General features: G+C 31.3%; 3 protein-coding genes across 3 annotated transcripts; all 3 read right to left on the bottom strand.

Moving 5' to 3' along the window:
• Positions 1–2,140: 2,140 nt before the first annotated feature.
• On the bottom strand, positions 2,141–7,730 carry LOC125874939 (uncharacterized protein C23H3.12c). The gene is made up of 8 exons (XM_049555993.1): positions 7,281–7,730; positions 7,116–7,180; positions 6,942–7,040; positions 5,791–5,838; positions 4,250–4,319; positions 4,017–4,088; positions 3,298–3,429; positions 2,141–2,689 (listed from the first exon to the last, which is right to left on the bottom strand). The coding sequence occupies exons 1-8, from the start codon at positions 7,479–7,481 to the stop codon at positions 2,546–2,548; spliced, it is 831 nt and encodes a 276-aa protein (XP_049411950.1). The 5' UTR covers positions 7,482–7,730; the 3' UTR covers positions 2,141–2,545.
• A 1,070-nt stretch (positions 7,731–8,800) lies between these two features.
• Positions 8,801–12,553, bottom strand: LOC125875176 (O-fucosyltransferase 36-like). The gene is made up of 3 exons (XM_049556270.1): positions 11,114–12,553; positions 10,791–11,040; positions 8,801–9,249 (listed from the first exon to the last, which is right to left on the bottom strand). The coding sequence occupies exons 1-3, from the start codon at positions 12,382–12,384 to the stop codon at positions 9,073–9,075; spliced, it is 1,698 nt and encodes a 565-aa protein (XP_049412227.1). The 5' UTR covers positions 12,385–12,553; the 3' UTR covers positions 8,801–9,072.
• A 6,549-nt stretch (positions 12,554–19,102) lies between these two features.
• LOC125873460 (uncharacterized) lies at positions 19,103–20,161 on the bottom strand. Its single transcript, XM_049554397.1, has one exon. It carries the CDS (start codon positions 20,159–20,161, stop codon positions 19,103–19,105), a length of 1,059 nt encoding a protein of 352 aa, XP_049410354.1.
• Between the last annotated feature and the right edge of the window lie 777 nt (positions 20,162–20,938).

The following is a 20,938-nucleotide window of genomic DNA, read 5'->3' as shown; positions in this document are numbered from 1 at the left end:
ATAGATATATAGTTGCTTGCATTACTATTTTGGAATGCAATCAACGAAATTCATTAACAAATTTAGATAATTTTACATTGTTATGTGTTCGTTTGTATTCATTAGCAAATTAAGATACATTTGTTGGAGACAAAATAAATATTCATAATCAAATTCAATCAACAAAATTCAATATTTTAAAAAATTGTCATAAATATATTAATTAATTATTTATCAAAAATTGAAAAAACGTCAATTTCAAAAATCACGAAACGTTGCAATTTTTTGGGGGAAGGAAACAACGTAAAATTATAATACAAATACGAAAATTTGTAAAAAAATAATAATCTTGCATCCAACTACAAGATAAAGAATGTAGAAAGTCTCAACTTTTTAAAAATAAGCTAGACAATCAATATAAAAAAAATTGATATGATTTGAGTTACTTATTGTGAAGAGTTATTATTGTGATTGATCTTTATCCGAAACTTGAAAGAGGGAGAAAAAAAGGGAAGAAAAAGAGAATTGAAAAATACGTAACTTTGTCTGTTGACAAATTATAAGGAGAGAGAAAAAAGAAACAATAAAAACAAACGTGCTAACTGCTAGGAAATGGAGAGAGAAAATCAAGAAAAAATCATTTTTTTTAAAAAAAGAATGTGGCTATTTAATGTCAAATAAATATTTAAAAAATCTTTTTTTGCTAAAAAGTTTAAAGTGGGCTATTTATTGCCAATAAAGTCTATAGGTTGTTATGCTATGCCATTTTTTCATTTAGGGTTCCTATTTTGCAAAAAAATATAAAAATTTAAAATTTAGCCACCTAAAAATTAACTTCAAACATGTGGATTTGAAGTTGAAATCACAGGTGTGAAGTTTCTAACTTAGACCCAACGGTTTGAAGTTAGTTTTGATTTTGAATTAGATGAATTATTAGTCTATTTATGACTGAAATTAATATATTCTTTCACTGAAATTCAAGAGCATCAAAATTTATTTACGATACAATTTCATCAATATGAATCTTGTTATCTAAAATGAGTAAGATTAGTTTTGAAGTTTGATTTCAAATTTTTCTACACTAAATTTTTTAAAAGTCACTAAAAAGTCAATTATGTAAACAAAGGTAAATTTACAATTGGCTATTTGGTGCCATTCTTACTAAAAAGAAGGAGAAAATTACCTATACAACCAAACATTTTTAGAACAATATTGCTTGTCTTGATATTTATTGGCTGCTATAGAAAAATATGATTATAAAGAACATATAATCCATCATAACATGAAATTTGATTTCAAAGAAAAAACTTGATTGTTATAATAAGATGTTTTACGAGGATAGTTGTTATGAAAGAGAACTGGTTGTGCTTAGTTGAAGTTCAACTTGTAGTGCATCCCTTGTGATTTTAATTATTTTACCAATCCTCCCCCTTTCAAGTTTTTGATTTGAAAATTGGGAACAACACTGGACTAGTTTTGAACCATATGCATTAACTTATTCTTCTGTTCGAAACTATGTACTTCTTCTGCTTCCTTTCTGCGGCTAACAAAACAAGATATCTTATGAGACAGTTTAAAAGATGCTCAAGCATGCACATCTGAAGTCTGAACTTGAAACCTATCAATTACATCCAACATTCAGAGTCAAGAGCCTAAACGCTCTAATACAGATTNTGGCTGCTATAGAAAAATATGGTTATAAAGAACATATAATCTATCATAACATGAAATTTGATTTCAAAGAAAAAACTTGTTTGTTATAATAAGATGTTTACGAGGATATTTGTTATGAAAGAGAACTGGTTGTACTTAGTTGAAGTTCAACTTGTAGTGCATCCCTTACTTGTGATTATAATTATTTTACTAATCCTCCCTCTTTCAAGTTTTTGATTTGAAAATTGGGAACCACACTGGACTAGTTTTGAACCATATGCATTAACTTATTCTTCTGTTCGAAACTATGTACTTCTTCTGCTTCCTTTCTGCGGCTAACAAAACAAGATATCTTATGAGACAGTTTAAAAGATGCTCAAGCATGCACATCTGAAGTCTGAACTTGAAAACTATCAATTACATCCAACATTCAGAGTCAAGAGCCTAAACGCTCTAATACAGATTTGGTTTATATGAAGCCACAATTTTGAAACTAAGCTTCTTCCCAACCACTAAAACAAAATGAAGAGTTATAGCTTTCGAGTTCACTGCACTAAGCTATAATTCTAGGAAGATATTATTGCAGGAAATGTCGTAACTGAATCAAAGAAACCTACAGGTAACATGTATGTTAGTGACGGTGGATGCAGATTCCTAATTTTTGTCTTGCCGATTCCAAGATATGTAGCAACTCACAAGGGAACAAATGTATTGAACCACGGCAGCTTCCCAGCATCTATAGAAAATACAGAAGAAAAACATTTTGTTGAGTACTCCTGAAACAGTAGTGAAGATTAATATGAATCTCTTGGTTCCCCATAGTCTTATAGGGGTCTGGGAAGCTGCTAAAATTCTCATGACCAGTTCTTTCAAGATTGATATGGAATGACTTGCGGCACTTGGGAAAAGTCAGCTACAGTGAGTGCTTGTATTTGATAACATCCATTGTGTTCAAGTTAAATCTCTGGCAGATATCAGATATGGTCGACTCACTTAAACCATCATTAGATTCTCCAGATTGAATAAGCTTTTGAAGGTCTTCTGATGGCAATAATACCTGTGAATACCACCAAGTGCAAGACTCCAGTTAATATGGATTACTCCAGTTAATATGCATAAATAAACCAATGACTCCAACCATTAGCTACAACATGATCCATCAATACATGCTTTGCAAACACGGAAGCAAGTATAGAACGTTAAGTGTCACAGAATAGAACAACTCAATAAGCAGAACGCGAGAGAGAGAGAGAGAGAGAGAAAGTGGTACAAAGAGATACCTAGACTGAAAGTATGATCAGGTTTTAAGAGCAAAAGTGTGTAACTGAAACACTACTAATTTGATGATGCATGGATCTGCCAAACTTTTTTTACATGCATCTATCTAAATAAAGGTATACATGCAGACTTAAGGACCAATCATACTACCATTATATCCAACAAGAGGGTGACTAAAGAAAAACTGCTGAAAAGGAAGTAGCAAAGAAAGGAAGACGAGAAAATTTTGGTGATTGTCCTAATTGGGTTCCATAAAGACGGACAAATTCGAATACGATGTACGAAAGATTAATGATGCATGCATCCACCTGCAGAAAGGAAGCAGAAACAAAGGAAGACAAGAAAATTTTAATAATAGTCTCAGCTAAGTTCCAAGTGATATTCTACCCATGGTGGACTAATGCAGTTGTTCGTTCTCTGAGGGTCATCTTTTACATTTGTACTCTTGTCTGTTGTTCCCTTATCTGACTTCTGTTGATGGGAGCTGTTTGTAACTAATCGAAGAAGATTTTCACTTCCCTGAAGATCCAAAAAACGTAAAGGTAATTAGCAACCTAAGAAGCAGGAGCTCTTACAAAGAGAAGATAAAATATCGAAGCAACATAGTAAATACAAAAATCAATAACAAGACTGTCTTGTAAGCTATATGCACATATCAATTTTCTTTTTATTTTTTGATGAAGCAAGCACATATCGAATTTTGGGGGCACACATTAAACATCTAGTACCTTTCAGTTATATTTTTATTTTGTATAGTGTCGACCTGGGATGAATTTCAAATGGGGAATAACATGGTCTATGAGGATCATAGAGCCGACCCCCACTTGTTTGTAACTGAGAGCACAATTGTTCATATAGAACACATTAAACTTCGCGGCTAAATGATTTGAAGAGTGGAAGGATGGGGAAGAAATGTAACTGGACAAATACACAGAGAGTTGTGCAATGAAATGGAATCACATGGACTCTATAATTGTGATCCCAGTATATGAGAGCATGCACATGTACTCTAGTTTTGCTACCAAAAAGAGAAACTATTTACAACTTTCCACTATAAAGGCATGCGGCAATTCTCAACATTTTAATCAGTTCAAAATATTAGTCACCTGAAGAGCTCTCCAGTGAGAGTACGTCCGAAATAAGACCCAAAAGAAAGGTATATTAGGCAAGGGTAGCACCTGCATGACATGAAAATAAATTGAGAAAAGCAAGAGAATCACCACTATAAATCAAGAGGATCACATAAAAAGAGGCGCAAGTAAGAAAATGGTACATCTCAATATGATCAGAAAGAGAACTAAATATAAGACTTGACATTTCATAAATAGTGTATCAATACCATGAAAAATGATGTCAGTGGAAGCAATGTAGCTGATCCATACAAGTACTTCTTGTGGATGATAGCCCCCCTGGTAATAAAATCATACATTAATATGAAATGTACAGGAGGAAAGAGTTTTTGAATTATGTTATATTACAACACCAAACAACATAGGAAACTATCATCCTTAAAATAGCAAAATACTAATTCAGGGTTCAAAAAGAGAAAAGTTGACTGGGTGACTTTGGTCAATGTTAAAAGGATTTTTTCGATCGTCCCTTGACATAACTTCAATTAGATTCAAGTCAATGATATAGTCATTAAGAAAACAGATAGTCATTTATGATATTCATGCCCCAGTGACACTAGGAAGTTCTTTTCTGCAAAATAAAATGCATTGTCAAGGATTAGTATCTCAAATAGTGAGATAAGGTTCAGGATCTATTTTGAGATATAGAATCCAGATTCACACAACAAAAATAAGAGCTACACGTGTTTACTGGCAGGAGGCTGAATCTGCTCACATTATTGTTCATATCCAAATGTGAGATGAAAGGAAGTGCCTAAAAGCACTTTCTAACCATCTGACAAGGGTAAATGATTTTGCCTGGCCACCAGAATTAAATTATCGTGCTTTATTTTATATCCATCTTCATTTGTCCTAGTAGATTATGAATGCACAAAACTCTAACCTTAATTAGAATATGTTCTTCCACAGAAGAAAGAGATTTTAAATCCCCCAACAAAGTGTGGTTGGGATATTAACTCTTTGGCCGACTTTCAAGCATCTGGTTTGTTCTGCAGTGAATATTTACTAGAAAAGTTGCAGTAGTGCAGAAACCACCACATAGAAAGAAAGGCAACTTATAGGAAAACATATGAGTAAACAGAATAGGCTAAAAGAATTGTTTACTGGTAACATTCAGAAAAAGGATCACAAATGGAAGATCAAAACGAAATTGTTAATTATTGGCAGTGGTGACACAGAGCAAAGCATCTAGGAAGAATTCTCAAAAAAAAAGTTGAAAAGGTAAAATATAATAGAAATCAAAGCAGGAAGATTATATTGAAGTATTAATAACAAAGTTAGTGAATCATAATTTTGAAGTTAAACTTGACTTCTTGGATTTTATTAAGAGAGGTAAGGAGTAGCTTTATTGGTACTAACTATTAAGTGTGTCAAACATTTGGGAAGGCCCATAGTGCAATTGGAATAGGAGGATTAAAGTTGTTTTCTTTTCTAAGTGGACAATCATGAACTTACGGTTCATAGCTTATTGGCTTCTCAATCCCGAAATTATAAATGGTAGAAAACAATGGTAAATCTTCTGTTACATTGGGATATATGCCAGCCGAAACAAGAGATATATGCCTTAGGCTTAAAATATATGACATCCTAACTAAAATTAGAAACTTTTATAGAGTGGTTAAGAAATCACGAAAGAGGAAGAAATATGCAACGAATTGCAGGACTACAAGACCTCATGAGAAAGTGAAAATATGATGTTTTAAAAAGAAGAAAAAAAAAACAATAAATAAATAAGCATTGTATACCCTACCTCGAGGCGATATGACGTAGCCTCCGCCGAACAAGCTGTCCATTTAAACTGTGCAGAAAAAAAAGACAAGATTGGTGCAAACAGCCAGATAACATACAATCTAAAAGTAAAGGTGCTCATCTAATGTGCCTTTCCCCTTTCTTTTCTTTTAAGCACATGTACACTCAGAGGCAAAAAGGTAAAACATGGTACATAAACTGAAGAAATTCAAGTGACCCTATGGATAGAAAATGTAAAGGATCTTTTGAATGTGGATAGAAATTTATTCTTTTTAAAAAAGCTTTTCTCCTGGATAAAAAGTGCACCTTGACATCAACTTATCAAAGTCCAAACAGAGATATTGAAGCGAAATTAATTGTTTCCAATTTTATTCAGCAAAAGCACGTGAAACCATTGCTTTCTCTAAGCAACTCTGATTCTATAAAGCCATGACATGTCATGAGAACATGCGAATAAGATCACATTCATCTGACTATATGACTTACTCTAAATCCAATAATCTTTGATTCTCATTACTGATGAAAACTACCATTTTCATTTTGTGCTGATCCACTTCGACCAATTAGACTGTTAAATTTACCAGCTCTTGTCAAGCTTAGATGAGTTAAAATTATTTGTCTAATAATTTTTTTCTTAAAAAGTTGGATCTCTATCAAACATTTGTTTAAAATCATGTATCAACACCACGTTTTTATACACTCATCAGTTCATAAAATAGGATCTATAATCATTCAGATTTGTACAACTAAAAGGAACACTTGCATTACACAGAAACAATCCTGCACCACATATATCAATCTCAATGATGTAGAGAGGTCGATTGGTAGGATGTATTAGTCATAATACTATCTAATCCTTTGTTTGATAAGATTTTCAGCCTATGTGTATTAGTTATACACTCTATTCAGTACTATAGGGTATAAACTTAATACTACATAGCAAATCATGGTATTCGCAATATAAGAACTATTAGTACATGGATAGGCATGGTTAAAGACAAAACTGCCCTTAATACACCAAACCAAGCACTGAATAACAAAACAATTCCACCATAACTGATCACAGCATTACTACAGAAAATTCAGTATTATTCTCCTACACTCTACCAAATACCTCTAAAAGACAAAAAGAGAGAGAGAAGGGGTCCATACCTTGAGGGATAGGTGATGTCGACACGCGCTACCTCCTTAGAAATGGATTTCAAAAAGATCTCCGAAGGCTTAACACGAGAAAGAAGCGTCAACCCTAGCCTAACATCACAAATCGTTAATTCGTTTCAGTATCATTAGCTACATTGTAGTATTCGAAGAAAAACTAAAGATTACCCGTGAAGTCTGTTCTTTAAACTTCCTGCAGGCGCTTTTTCCAAACTAGTCCAAGCTTTGTTCATCTGATTATTATAACAAACACAACAGCAATTCCTCATTCCATTACCTCAATATTAGAACGTAAATTCAACCAAAGCACAAAAAAGAAATTAAAAAAAAAACCTTATCGGAGGCAAAATCAACGACGACTTCGATATTCGCGGCGGGTGAATCATGACTAGATTTGGAGGAAATCTTCTTCCAGAGGTCTTTCAATGTAGAAGGAGTATTAGAAGATTGAGCTTCAGATTGCGATGATTCAATCGATCGACTGAAACACCAATTCCTTCCCCTGATTGGGAACACTACCAATCTCGCCTTCATGATTCGTTTTCAGTACACAAATTTCAACGAAATGAAGAAGGAAGATTGTTCGATTCGGAAGAAGAGTGCAGATTGATTTGAGAGAAATGGAGGCGGTGAGAGTAGTAATAAGGAGCTGAAAAAACTGCCAAGTTGTAACGGTTTTCGGAGAAATGAAAAGCACACCGAAAGTGAATGAAGCGCTGAAATATAAATGAAGGAAGGAAGCAGCGGCAGCACAGACCATACACCAGACCTAAGGGATCATTTTAGTTCATGGAAGGTTCGGCAGGTTATTTTTAACGAATTAATTTATTCATTTTTGATTACTTTATGATATGTATGATTAAAATATTTTATTGGCAATCGTGTCAAAGGTATCATTTTCTAAAAAAAATTGGTACGATTTGATCAATTTTTGAGTTTTTAAATGTTATTTATCTGTTATAGTAATTGATAAAATTCTATAGAAGTAAATATTCAAAAATTGGAATATAACATTGAATGAAAATATTTTTTCCTTTATAATATCCTACCGTACAAATAACAGAATCTATAATTAAATATACAAAATAAATATTACGAAAATCTTGCTTTAAAGTATAGTAGCTTATAAGCTAGAAACATCGCCGATGGATTGAGCATGCATTTTATTGCTATATTGGAATTTAAAATTTAAATAATCACGAAAAATAAACTAGTGTTGAGAACTTTTTTGGTGTAGCTTCAACAATACATTTTGGATATCATATTATACTCCTTTTTCACAAAATGTCAAGTGTCATCGTCCAAAACTTTAATACTTACTATTTAATGTTTAACATATTATATATATAATTTGATATACGGTTTCGTTCGAAAAAAATTCAATGAAGAAATAAAAAATCTAGTCTAATTAGATATAGTTAAATTGAAACCTTTGACTTATTTAAAAATCCTAAAAATCGATTTGATACATTGCGATTCAATTGTTTTTAAAATAATCATTAACACTACTAGTTAGTTAGTGGGATAAAGATAGTAGTTTCAAATTATTCATAAGATTATTTTATCTAGTATTTGTAATGAGTACTCCATAGTCAGTCCAAAATTATTTTATCATATCATTTTAATATAAATAAAAAAATAATTTCATAAGGTATCCCAATGCATAGGCTATCTTTAAAAAATAATCATCTTTCTAAATTTGGAAATACTTCAATTTAAATTTATATCTTATCAAATTGTATTTCAAATCACCAAAAGAAGACCTGGTTTTGTAGCCATTTTTGCACAAAAAGGAAAAATTCGCCACTTGGTTAAATATTTGAAGGATTGAACATGTGAGGTAATGTTAAGTACATGGATTTTGTACACTGGTAAACTACAAATGCACAAGAACAAACGAAATCAATCTATCTCAACTAATAAAACAGCATGGTCAACTTGAATGGTTATTTCCCCTAGACTAATGTAAATACACTAGATCACATATCAAAAGAATCAGGCCAATATGCCTTCTGGGGTAATTAACTCAGGCATGGTAACTTGTTAATAAGACCTCCTAAATCTTCCAGCTTCAGTAGCAGAATGTGTTACCTGATAACAAGAAAAACTCCACAATTAATCAGATTCATTCATCGTCTGCAATGAAACTGGGAACTTCACCCCAGCATAAATACTCATCACAAAGTGATGATGTTCCCCAGTCCTTCCTAAGACGTAAGATGTCTTCCGTGAAAGTAGAGCCCATTGATCCAATAAACACCTCAGACATAGCACAAATGGTCTTGTCCAGCATAGCTTCCACCTTCACGAAGATTAAAAAAACAAATAAGGGAATGCAACAAGAAAAGCAAAAAGGGAATGTTCTAATGACTTATGACGCTCTGTTAATATTTACAACAATATTTGTCAAGGTATTGTCTGCTTTGTTCTGACCTCTCTGGCCCCCTCAAGGCTTTTGTGAGTCACTGGTATGTCCCTTTGCATTTGAACTCAAAAGGCATCTCAACTGAATCCTAAACTCGTCCTTATATGACTATCCTAACTCTTCCCTCCAATTCTAATGTGAGATTTGCCTAAGGCAAGTTCCACAGCAAATCCAATCAACACGACAAATTTCACAGCAAAGGAGGTGTAACAGCCAGCTGGCTATGATATAACCTGTCATTGCCTATTCTCAATTGTCAAAGCATTGTCAACTTTAGACTTTGCCGCCTCAAGGCTTGGGCCTCACGCTTTTGTCTACTTAGACTTTGACCCAAAAGGCACCTCGATAGTTGAATCATGACCTCACTCTTATATTACCCTAACATTTTCCTCCCATTTCAATTAAAACCCTTTTCAAGTTCAACCGTCAACAGTCCATAGGGTAAAACATATTTGGAACTCCCGTAGGATCCAAGGAATAGAGTTGAATGAATCATCTCCGTTTAGTTCTGATTTGGAGGTAAAATTAAGCCTTTTAATGGATGTTCAGTCGATTAAGATTTTATTTTACAAACATAAACGACCTAGTAAAAACAACTTACCTATTTATATAATACTACTTGGGTCCCAATTCAAATGTCCTAGCTTCCTTTCTCGTCCATCACACAGTTCTATCTTTTTCCAAAAATGAAATTCCTTTCTTTTAAAGGTGGCACAAAGTGACAATACTACTTCCATTTCATAGAACAGGGAAGAGGGAGTTAAGTAACCATGAATGGACAGTGAACTACGGAAGCAACCATTACAATGAGAAGGGTATGATGGCTAGCAAATAAATGAAATCAAAAGAATCAGATTGGGTCTACTCTCATTTTTGGATTGATTAGTGTATGGCTTACTTGAAACTTACTTTCACCTTTTAGGTTTTAGCTAAACCCAAACTACCGCTGAAACTAACTTGATCTGTCTAAAGTTGAAGCCAATGCAATAACAATGTGGAGTTGATTTCATGTTTGAAGCAACTTTGTTTTTAGTTGTAACCATTGCATCTTCTTGATGTCTTTCTAATGCAATTTAATTACTTCACCAAAAAAAAATAACAATGTGGAGTTGATCAATCATTTTCCAATTTTAGGCTGAAACAACTCAAGAAAATTAGATCAGACTCACTGTAGCCTTCCCTACGTTTAATAGGATGTCTATTTAACTTCAATCAAGACCAAGGTCGATTCCAATGAGTCAATTTGCTACTTGATAAATAAAGATTAAGAGAAAAGGCAAGGTCAGATTAATAGTGCAAAGAAGTTCCAATATTAAAGTGATCAACTGGTTTTCTCCAGCAATTGATATATAAACTGGTATCAGTATTTTGCATGAATATCAACCAGATGCATTTCCAGGGGCTAGACTCTAACTCACCTGACGATCTCCTTCGAGGCCATGTCTGTACAATAAAGCATCCCATTTCTCAGCTGAATTCTGAGCAGGCCTCCTAACAAGTGGCACAGTTTTGCCATTGACAGCAACAAGTGATTGAAGTATACCAGTTTCACTTTCTGCAGCATCTGTGGAAAGATAAATTACTGGGGCAGTGGCCCTTTCAACCACACGATTAATACAATCTGCAGCTTGAGGAACAGGGTAGAAGCAACTAGGCTTTTTGGCATTGCTGTCAAATAGATAAGTAAAGTCAGGCAAGGAACTATGTCACAATAAATCACACAGATGAGAAACAAACATACCAGAACTTTAAGAAACCATGTCTGCGGAAATGAAGAGCAATAAAGTTCTTTCCCAAGAACGTTTGGATGAAACGCTGGGCAGTGAGCAATATAAGACGACTTGGTTCAACGAGTGTCTTGCATTTGTGCGAAATGGGGCCACCAGGTTGCATTACCCATTTCTTTTCCACATTGGCAAAAAATACATCACCAATTGCAATAACATCATCATCCAAAGAAAACTTTGTCATAATGTCTTGAACAGTCCTTGGCTTCGGGTTCTTAATATCCTCATCCCAAGCAGCTTCGAGCTTATTCATGGAAACCCCTAATGACTTCAACTTCTTAACATGCTCGTCATCCAGAAAACAAGGCTGTGGTTGAGAGAAATAGCAAATGAACTTATCTATGTGCATATGACCCTTTAGGCTTTTTGCAAATTCCTCAAAAGTTACAACCACTTTCCTCCCCAAGCATTTGTTGATATGATCAATATCTAACACTCGACGAAATTCATAATCTACTCGTGAGCTAGGAATGATCAAAATGCGGTTGAGCAGAGCAGCAAAAAACATATGCTTTTCCAAACAAATTAAATGGTTTGACATCTGTCCTGATGCACATATTGCAAACAGATACTTATCCGACCTCGGTTCCCACTCAATTGTCCTCCTGTCAGATAATTTATAATCCATCTTCCTACACCTATGCAAACCACCATAATCGTCCAGACTAGGATCGGTAGCATTATCGGATGCATTTAATAAGTTACCTAATTGATGAGACGACAAGAGTGCTTGCTGAATTTGCTTATTCAGTGAAATCTGACTGATCAACTCCAATTTCAATTCTTCAGAAAGCACAGAAGAAAATAAGGACGTTGAAACAAAATTACTATTGTTAGCGGCAGTAGCATTCAAGGAATTATCAATCAGTGTGTTGTTCCACAGCTTGAAGAGCCCTAATTGTTGCTGTCTAAGCAGATACAGAGCCCGCAATTCGGACTCTCGCATAAGATTGACGGAGTCATTATTCATAACGCCGGTTTTAGAGACGTTATCAACGTCGGTGGTGTAGAAACGGATGAATATGAAGACTGTAACAACAATAATTGTTAAGAAATAGCAGCACTTACTGCAGCTGGAATTAAAGGGGCGAGTATCCGCAATTTCGTCGTCAATTTGAAATGCCGTACGCACCGGAGATTCGGAAAGGTTGTTTCCCCGTTCTCTCTGCGCGATCAGGTTCTCTTGATCCTCTTCTTCGTTGGAGGGATCTCTCTCCATCATCATGACGGGAAATCAAATGCGCATTAGCAATATTTGAGAATTTTCCTTGACAATCCTGCCGTACAGAAAAGTGCGAAGAGTGTATCTAACAGTTGTGGCAGCTTTTCGATGGAACTGAGACTGCCGGAATGTGATCGGAGAAGAAGAAAAGGAGTCGGAGCAACGTGTGTGTGGTTAGAGTGCAAGTGTAAAGTGAACAATAGGCATCTTCGTGATTCGTGAAGCTAGGAGGAGGTGTTTGGTTACCAGTCGTTTGGTTCATGCAATTAATACTCCACTAAAAATCAAATTTCAGTACCAAATATAGTGTCATATCCATTTAATTAAAAAAGAAAAAATAGTCATATAATTTAGGAAAATAGTCGAAAATACCTTCAAGTATAGGAAATTGAATAAAAATGTAATCTAAAAATATACTCCTTCCGTTTAATAATATTTGTCCACTATAACTTTACATACTATTAAGAAATTATAAATAAAAGGGTAATTTTATTATATATAATAAATACAGTATCTTGAAGAATGTAATAGAGAAATAACTATAATTAATGATAATGATAAATTAGGAATTAAATATAAAATTATCTATTGATTTCATAAAGTGGACAAATATTGTTGGACATCCCAAAATAATATAGTGGACAATTATTGTTGGACGGAGAGAATGTTTCTTAATAATTGTCATTTCACAAAATCAATGCATAATTGACATTATTCTTCTTATTTTTATCCTTGAGAATTATTAGTCTTATCTTGAAAGTATGAATTTGATCAAGGAAAACTAAATGATTAATACATATTCATTGGTCAATTTAATTAATTGAAATAAATTAATTTATGTTCATTTATTGAAAATTTGACTTCAAGAGATTACTAGATAAGGGTACAAGGGTAAACTTATCTAGTTTTTTTCCAAGAGTAGTGAAATCTAAAATAATGACATATAAATAGGAATGGAGGGAGGAATAATTGGTCCAAAAATATTTCTATTATTACATAATGGATCTAAAATACATTTTTTCTAAATAAATAAATTATATTTTCTTGTAAAAAATAAATTCTTTTTTTTAATATTCAAAAGACTAGTAAAAAAAATTAAGACAAAAAAAGTTTATACATATTATATAAACTAGGAAACTTATCCGCACTTTGCGTGGTATACTGGTATAACAACAATTTAAAATGTAATTTTTATAAATTAAGTGGAAATAACAAAGACAAATTATGTTTTGATTAGAGCAAAAATTTGTGTTTTTTCTTAAATAAAATATTTAAGAAGAAAATAGTATCTTTACATTAAGTTGACATCAGATAAAACGATTATTTAAAAAAAAAAAAATTGACATGATAATGTTATAACATTTTGAAAAGTGAAATTACCAAATTAAGATTTTAATACAATATCATATCCACTCCCAGTTAACTTTAATTCAAACACGATATCATTCATTCATTAAAATAATTAACTTTTATTTAAAAATCAATCGAAGAATTAAATAGACAATATATAAGTATTCACGAATTTTAATCAATTTCGTATAGATAAGGAAATTGTGAATACATTATTTATGATAGCTCCCATAATAATTTATTGAAAATTATACTTCTAATAATTTCATATTTATTATTTCATTTTTTTTTTAAATACAAAAATTCTTAACCTAAAGCCGTCTAAGAAGAGAAAATAGATAATTTGATGAGATTAAATAAATATCTTAAGTAAGAAGAGTGTCATTATTTTCTATTTTTAACTTTATTATTTGGTATGGGTATAGTTGTATAGATATTTAGCATAAGAATCTAATTTTTTAATAAAAAATAAAACCAAAATACGTTAATATATGTATTTACAAAGTTATAATAACTAATTTCTTGTAATAAATAAATAAAGAAAGTAAAAAAAAATTAAAAAAAAAGTGATTTAAGAAAATGATATAAATGACATTAATTATCAGATTAAGGTAAGGAAGTAATAAAATTAATATAATTGTTGATGAACAAAATTTTTAAAAAAATATATTCACCTTTGATATTTTGTAAAATTTAAAAGTGAGACTTTTGGTCTTTTAAAATAAAAAAAATGTCAAAAGAACTAAAATAGTTATATATATATATATATATATTCTTTATTTTAAGAATATAAAATATAATTAAAGATAAATAAAAGAAAATAAAACAAACATTAATTAAATGTTGTACATGAGGAAAAAATGGAAAAAATTAAATTATAAAACGGAATTAGAAGAGTAAAAATTTTGAAGAAATAATCCAAGCACTAATTTAGGATCCTTTCAAATCACAATAAAGAAAATAAATCAAACATTAATTTATATTTAAAGATATAAGGAAAAATGAAATTAAAAAAATTGAAGAAAAAAATTTAAAAAAGAACGGAATTAGAAGAATAAAGAATTGAAAGAAATATTGTGAGCACTAATTTAGGATCCTTTCAAATAATAATTCACAACATAGAGATCTCCTTATTCTATGCCTAATTTAATATGAATTCAATAAATAAATTGATTCTTTCTCTAAATATTGTTTCTTGTCTTGTGGACCATTCATCATTTAAGGAAATAAATATAAATAACATTAATGATAAGGTTAAAGGAAAAAAATAAAATAACTAATAGCATTAATGATGAAATGATTTGAAATTTGAAAAAAAGAAATTGCAAAATAGATAAACTTTCAAGACAAATTTTTGAGCAATTATTTTTAAAAAAAAAAAGAAGAGAAAACTCATTTTTTAAAAGAAAATAAAACAAACATTAATTAGGTGTTCTACATGAGAAAAAAATGGAAAAAATTAAATTAAAAAAATGGAATTAGAAGAGTAAAAAATTTAAAGAAATAATCTAAGCACTAATTTAGGATCCTTTCAAAGCACAACAAGGAAAATAAAACAAACATCAATTAAAGATATATAAGGAAAAATGAAACAAAAAAAAATTAAAGATAAAAATTAAAAAAAAAGAACGGATTTAGAAGAATAAAGAATTGAAAGAAATAATGTGAGCACTAATTTAGGATCCTTTCAAATTATAATTCCCAATATAGATTTTTCCTTATTCTTCTTCTAATTTAATGAAGTCAATAAATTACTTGATTCTTTCTCAAAATAATTTTTCTTGTCTTGTGGACCACTCATAATTTTTTCTATAAGTTTTTCAATCAGAATGATTTTTTTCTCAATACAAATCTTCTTGTAAAAAAAATTATTGTGCAATAATCTTTTAAGAAAAAATTCTTTTTGAAGAGAAACATTTGTTACATGGCCTCTTTATATCAATATCTTGAAGAATCATGAGATACTATCTCGTTCTCTTTTCATAAAGAAATTATATTCTATCATCATAAGAAGATGACAAAGTTAAGGTGTCCATTTTTGTTGATCTTAACTACATATTATTTTTTATTTTTAGGCTAAATGTAAATAATTTTGAGAATTTCTTATTATATGTATATATATTTGTATTGTAGAATGATTTTGAAAAATAAAATTCTTAACATATTTTAGATTCCTAATAATTTATTTTTGTGTTGTTTTAGTCTTGATTATTAATTTTGTATTTTTTTTATCCTTAAGCTTTAAACACATAATTTAGATTATTAATTTTTGGGGTAAGAGTTTGAAAAATACCTCAACTTTGGTCGAATTTGTTGTTGCGATACTAAACTTTTATGAGGACCTATTACCTCCCTAGACAATTTAATAGTGTATTTTTAATCCCTGAATTATTTAATAGTGTATTTTAAAGGTATATATGTGCCCACGTGGACACATTACTATTTCTAATTTTGCATTATTTTTTATGTCCACGTGAGCAAATATATATGTTTAAAATACAATATTAAATTGTCTAGGGAGGTAATAGGTCCTCATGAAAGTTTAGTATCGCAACAACAAATTCGACCAAAGTTGGATATTTTTTAGACCCTTAACCCTTTTTTTTTCTAAAAAAAAGAGGAAAATGTTGTGATTTCTAGTTACTCAATCATATAAAATATCATACTAAATAGGATATTAGATTAACTCTTGCATAAAATTAATTTCAATTTATATATATATAATGCTTACCTTCAATGATTTGACTATTATTTTACGCTAAGTTGACGAAATTTTGTCCATTTTGAGATCTCTTCTCTTCATCTCTAAATTTGCTTCCTTGGAGCTTTGTCATTTATGTTTTTCTTTTTCCGTTGCTTGTTATTTTTCTCCTTCATGATTTTTCTTTTATTTGTTTGGTTGTTGAATTTTTTTCTCTTTGATACGTGCATGTTCAATGAAACTTGTTTGATGTTCCTGAAAATTTAAAAAGTAAAGAAAGGAAGAAAAACAATTTAAATAAAGAAGATGTTAGAAACACAATCATAAAAAGAAATGAAATATTGAGAAAGGAGTCTCAACAATGAACAAATCAAATATTAGTTGGTGATTAACTTTTACCATATTTTTTGAAACGATTTATGGTTTTTTACCTTATTTTAAATATTAGAGAAAACTCTTGACATTCTCTCATATAGGTTATCAATATCTATTTATTTTTCTTTTAATTTCTAATATTTATGTGCGTCAGTTATAAGTATTAAAAAGAACATAACTGTCACTAATATATTTAACATATTTGTTCCTTCATAAAGGAAGAAAAGTTTTAAAAATAATAAAAAAAAAGATAAATAGAATATTGGCCATAGAGAGGTGTCACATAGGATTGCTTAGATTTAGCTTTATATATATCGGAAAAGGGTCAAAATTGCCCTTGAACTATGTGAAATAGACCACTTATACCCTTCATTACATTTTGGGATAAAAAATGTCCCTAATGTTATCCCAAGAGACCACAAATACCCTCAAGAGTTAACACTCCAATTTTTTATTGACGTGGCAAACCACGTGGGACTAATCCTTCCACCTAGTGTTGCCAACTAGGATTCACTACAAAAGAACTAGACCTTTAGCGGCAACAACAGTCGCCGCAAAAGCCCATAAAACCGTCACTAAAAGTTTTTAACATTAAATTCTAATTTTGTGTTTTTTTCTTTATTGTTTTTTAAAAATAAAAAATGATATCGATTAAGTAGGAGTTTGAAGACACTTTATGTTTTATTTTTCTGTCATATGTAAATGTATAAAATGTACAATGATGCATTATATAGTTGGAGATTTGAATCGAGAAATAATTTTGATGATTTTTCGTAATAATATTGTATGTTTTTAATATTGATATTGCAAGTTATTTATTTTAGAAAATTAGGTTGCAATCAAAAATTAATTATCATATTTTTTTGTTGAAAAACTAGGTTTAACTAGTGAATGGTTGTTGGAGCCTTAGTCGCCACTAAAAATCACTCATAACCTTTAGTGGCAATATTTTGGGAATTTGTGGCGACTTTGTCGTCATAAAGGTCAAGTTCTTTTGTAGTGAATCTTAGTTGACAATGCTTAGGTGGAGGGATTAGTTCCATGTGGCTTGCCACGTCACTAAAACTTTGGGGTGTTAACTTTTGAGGGTATTTGTGGTCTCCTGGAATAACGGCGGGGGTATTTTTTAACCCAAAATATAATGGAGGATATAAGTGATCTATTTCGCGTAGTTCAGGGGCAATTTTGGATACGCCACGGCTAGCCTTCTCTAATCTCTACTAGATATAGGACCCCGTGCCAACACGGGGCCCAATATATAGTATTTTTTTATTTTAATTTATGTCATATTATGGAATTTGAGAAGTTATTGAAATTTTTATATGATTTTAAAAATATTTTAAATTTTTAGCTATTGTGATTTGTAGTACTTTTTTTAAACATAATTTTGAAAATAATATTTATTACTCTGTTTGTTCTAATTTATGTGGCACACGCACAATTTCAAATATTAACCCTTTTTTATATGTCTCTTTAATATATTAAGTTGTTAATTATTGTATTTTATAGTACATTTTGAACCTAATTTTTTAATAATATATGTTATTTGCCATGTCCCAATTTATGTGGCATTAATTGATAGATTTGTTGGAGTCGAGAGATTTATTTTGTNTATAACCGGGATGGCCCAACCGGTCATGCCAAATGATAAAATCATTAGAATTAGTAAGCCCTTTGTTTACTATGGCATGTGATTCAACCATACTAATACTTGTATGGTACAATCCAGAAGAAAATGCGGGTAATTTTTCATGCACATATTTTAGCCCCAATTTTATTGTAGTAATATAAAGGTATTCAACCTTTCCTTCATTGGCAGTCTCAACATGATAGCCATTTTGGCGAATGACCTTGAAACTTAATAAGTTTCTTTGAGACTTACTACAGTACAATGCATTTTCAATAGTTAATATCGTTCTCCCAGGTAGTAGTAAGGCCGCTCTTCCAGAGCCCTCAATTAATTTTGCACTACCAGATATTGTATTAACATAAGCCTTTTTCACAATCAAAGTAGAGAAATATTTCTTTTCTCTTAAAATAGTGTGAGTTGTAGCACTATCAAGAAGACACATATCTCCATTACTCATCTTGAACCGATTGAAGATTGGGGAATTTTATTTATCTTCATAAAATAAAAGTACATCATAAGAAATATGAAAAATCAACAACATTGCAAGAAATAAAAGTACTTTTTTTTTCTAAATATAAAAACAACATAAGGAAAAACACAACAATTAAAAAAAAAACACATAAATAAAACAACATAATTATTTTCCCCAATCAAATGATCAAACATTAATTTTGATCTCCAAAGAAGTCTTCAACTTCCAAATGAGTAATATCATCAAGGTCACCAAAATCATCATCTTTTAAAGCCAAATTTGCTTCAATATTGCCATCATATTTTTGTGAAGGCCCTGCCTCGGCATCATTTTTATAAGTCAAATGTGACTCCACCCGAGCATTAGAAGAAGATATACCATTTTTATTTCCTTTTCTTTTCAAGGAATCTTGATAAAGCCTAACAAAATGCTCAGCTGCTCGGCATTCATTCTTCCAATGCCCTTTCATGCCACAACGATGACAATTGCCTCTTGAAGGATTGCTTTGAGAACCCATATTGTTCTCCCTTTTGTGGCGACCACCACCACGACGATTATTATATCGTCCTCTGCCATTGCCATGTCCACGCACATTATTTTGGCCTTGATTTTTATTTTGTCTTCTTTCATACTGGCCATGTGCTTCAACCTCATTTGCTTCCGGTAACGGAGCAGTTCCCGTGGGACGGGCCTCATGATTTTTCAATAAAAGAGTATTATGATGCTCAGCCACAAGAAGGCATGAGATCAACTCAGAATACTTTTTGAATCCCCTTTCACGGTATTGCTGTTGTAATACCAAATTTGAGGCATGAAAAGTTGTGAGAGTCTTTTCCAACATGTCCTCATCTTTTATATCTTCCCTACATAATTTTAATTGGGAAGTAATCTTGTATACAACAGAATTATATTCACATATAGTTTTAAAATCTTGTAACCGCAAGTGAATCCATTCATAACGAGCCCTTGGCAATACCGTTGCCTTAAGGTGGTCATACCTTTCCTTCAAACCTGTCCACAATTCAAGTGGATCTTTCACCGTAAGGTATTCAACCTTCAATCCTTCATCCAGATGATGACGAAGGAAAATCATTGCCTTTGCTTTGTCCTGACTCGACGTTGTATTACCGATGGTAATAGTGGCACCAAGACCTTTAGCGTCAAGGTAAATTTCAGCGTCGAGTACCCATGACAAGTAATTATTTCCAGAAATGTCAAGTGCCACGAACTCAAGCTTTGATAAATTCGACATGATAAAACTATCATAGAAAATAATTAAATTAGACTAAAATAAATAGTGAGTACACAAGTAATTAACAAAACATTTTTTTTTTCAATGATAATAACATGACACATGTTATTGTATAAAGTAACATCAATTATTAACTTAATTTGTTAGTATCAAACTTCCAAGCAATGAACATTCTGCCTAACATATAACTTAAATAATTTCTAACCTTGAGAATTACTACCCATTAAGAAGGAAATAAACCTAGGAGTTATGGTCATCCAATTAACCATATTATCAACAACATTACTACCAATAAAGGATGAAATTAACCTAGGAGTTATGGTCATCCATTTGACCACATTATCAACAACATTACTACTCATAAAGGAGGGAAATTAACCAAGGAGTTATGGTCATCCATTTAACCACCAAAATGATTTACAACAATACTTCAGTAATTTTTTCATTTCTGTTGTAGTAATTAAAATAATGCTTAGAAAGTGGTTTTTGAATTTCAAATATAAAAAATACATTAAATAAATGGACCTTGATAAACAATGGCATGTCCTGACTATTGCAAAATGAATTTGTCACATTCATTCATAGTTGATGATTGAGATTTATTCTTTAAAATAAAATATATGAAACTTATATTTCAAAATTTAAATCTATTTAAAGAGAGTTGAGTTTTGGAGTATTCAAACTCGAAGCTTTTTATAATTTTTAAGAAAACATTTTTTTTTGTATTTTTTTATTTCGACGGAACATATCACACGTAGGGCTGCTTATCGAATGGAT

This window comes from Solanum stenotomum, chromosome 8 (assembly GCF_019186545.1).
Source record: "Solanum stenotomum isolate F172 chromosome 8, ASM1918654v1, whole genome shotgun sequence".
Classification (NCBI taxonomy): domain Eukaryota; kingdom Viridiplantae; phylum Streptophyta; class Magnoliopsida; order Solanales; family Solanaceae; genus Solanum; species Solanum stenotomum.
Note: the sequence above shows the minus strand (reverse complement) of the source record. Positions and strands in the feature narration are given on the sequence as shown.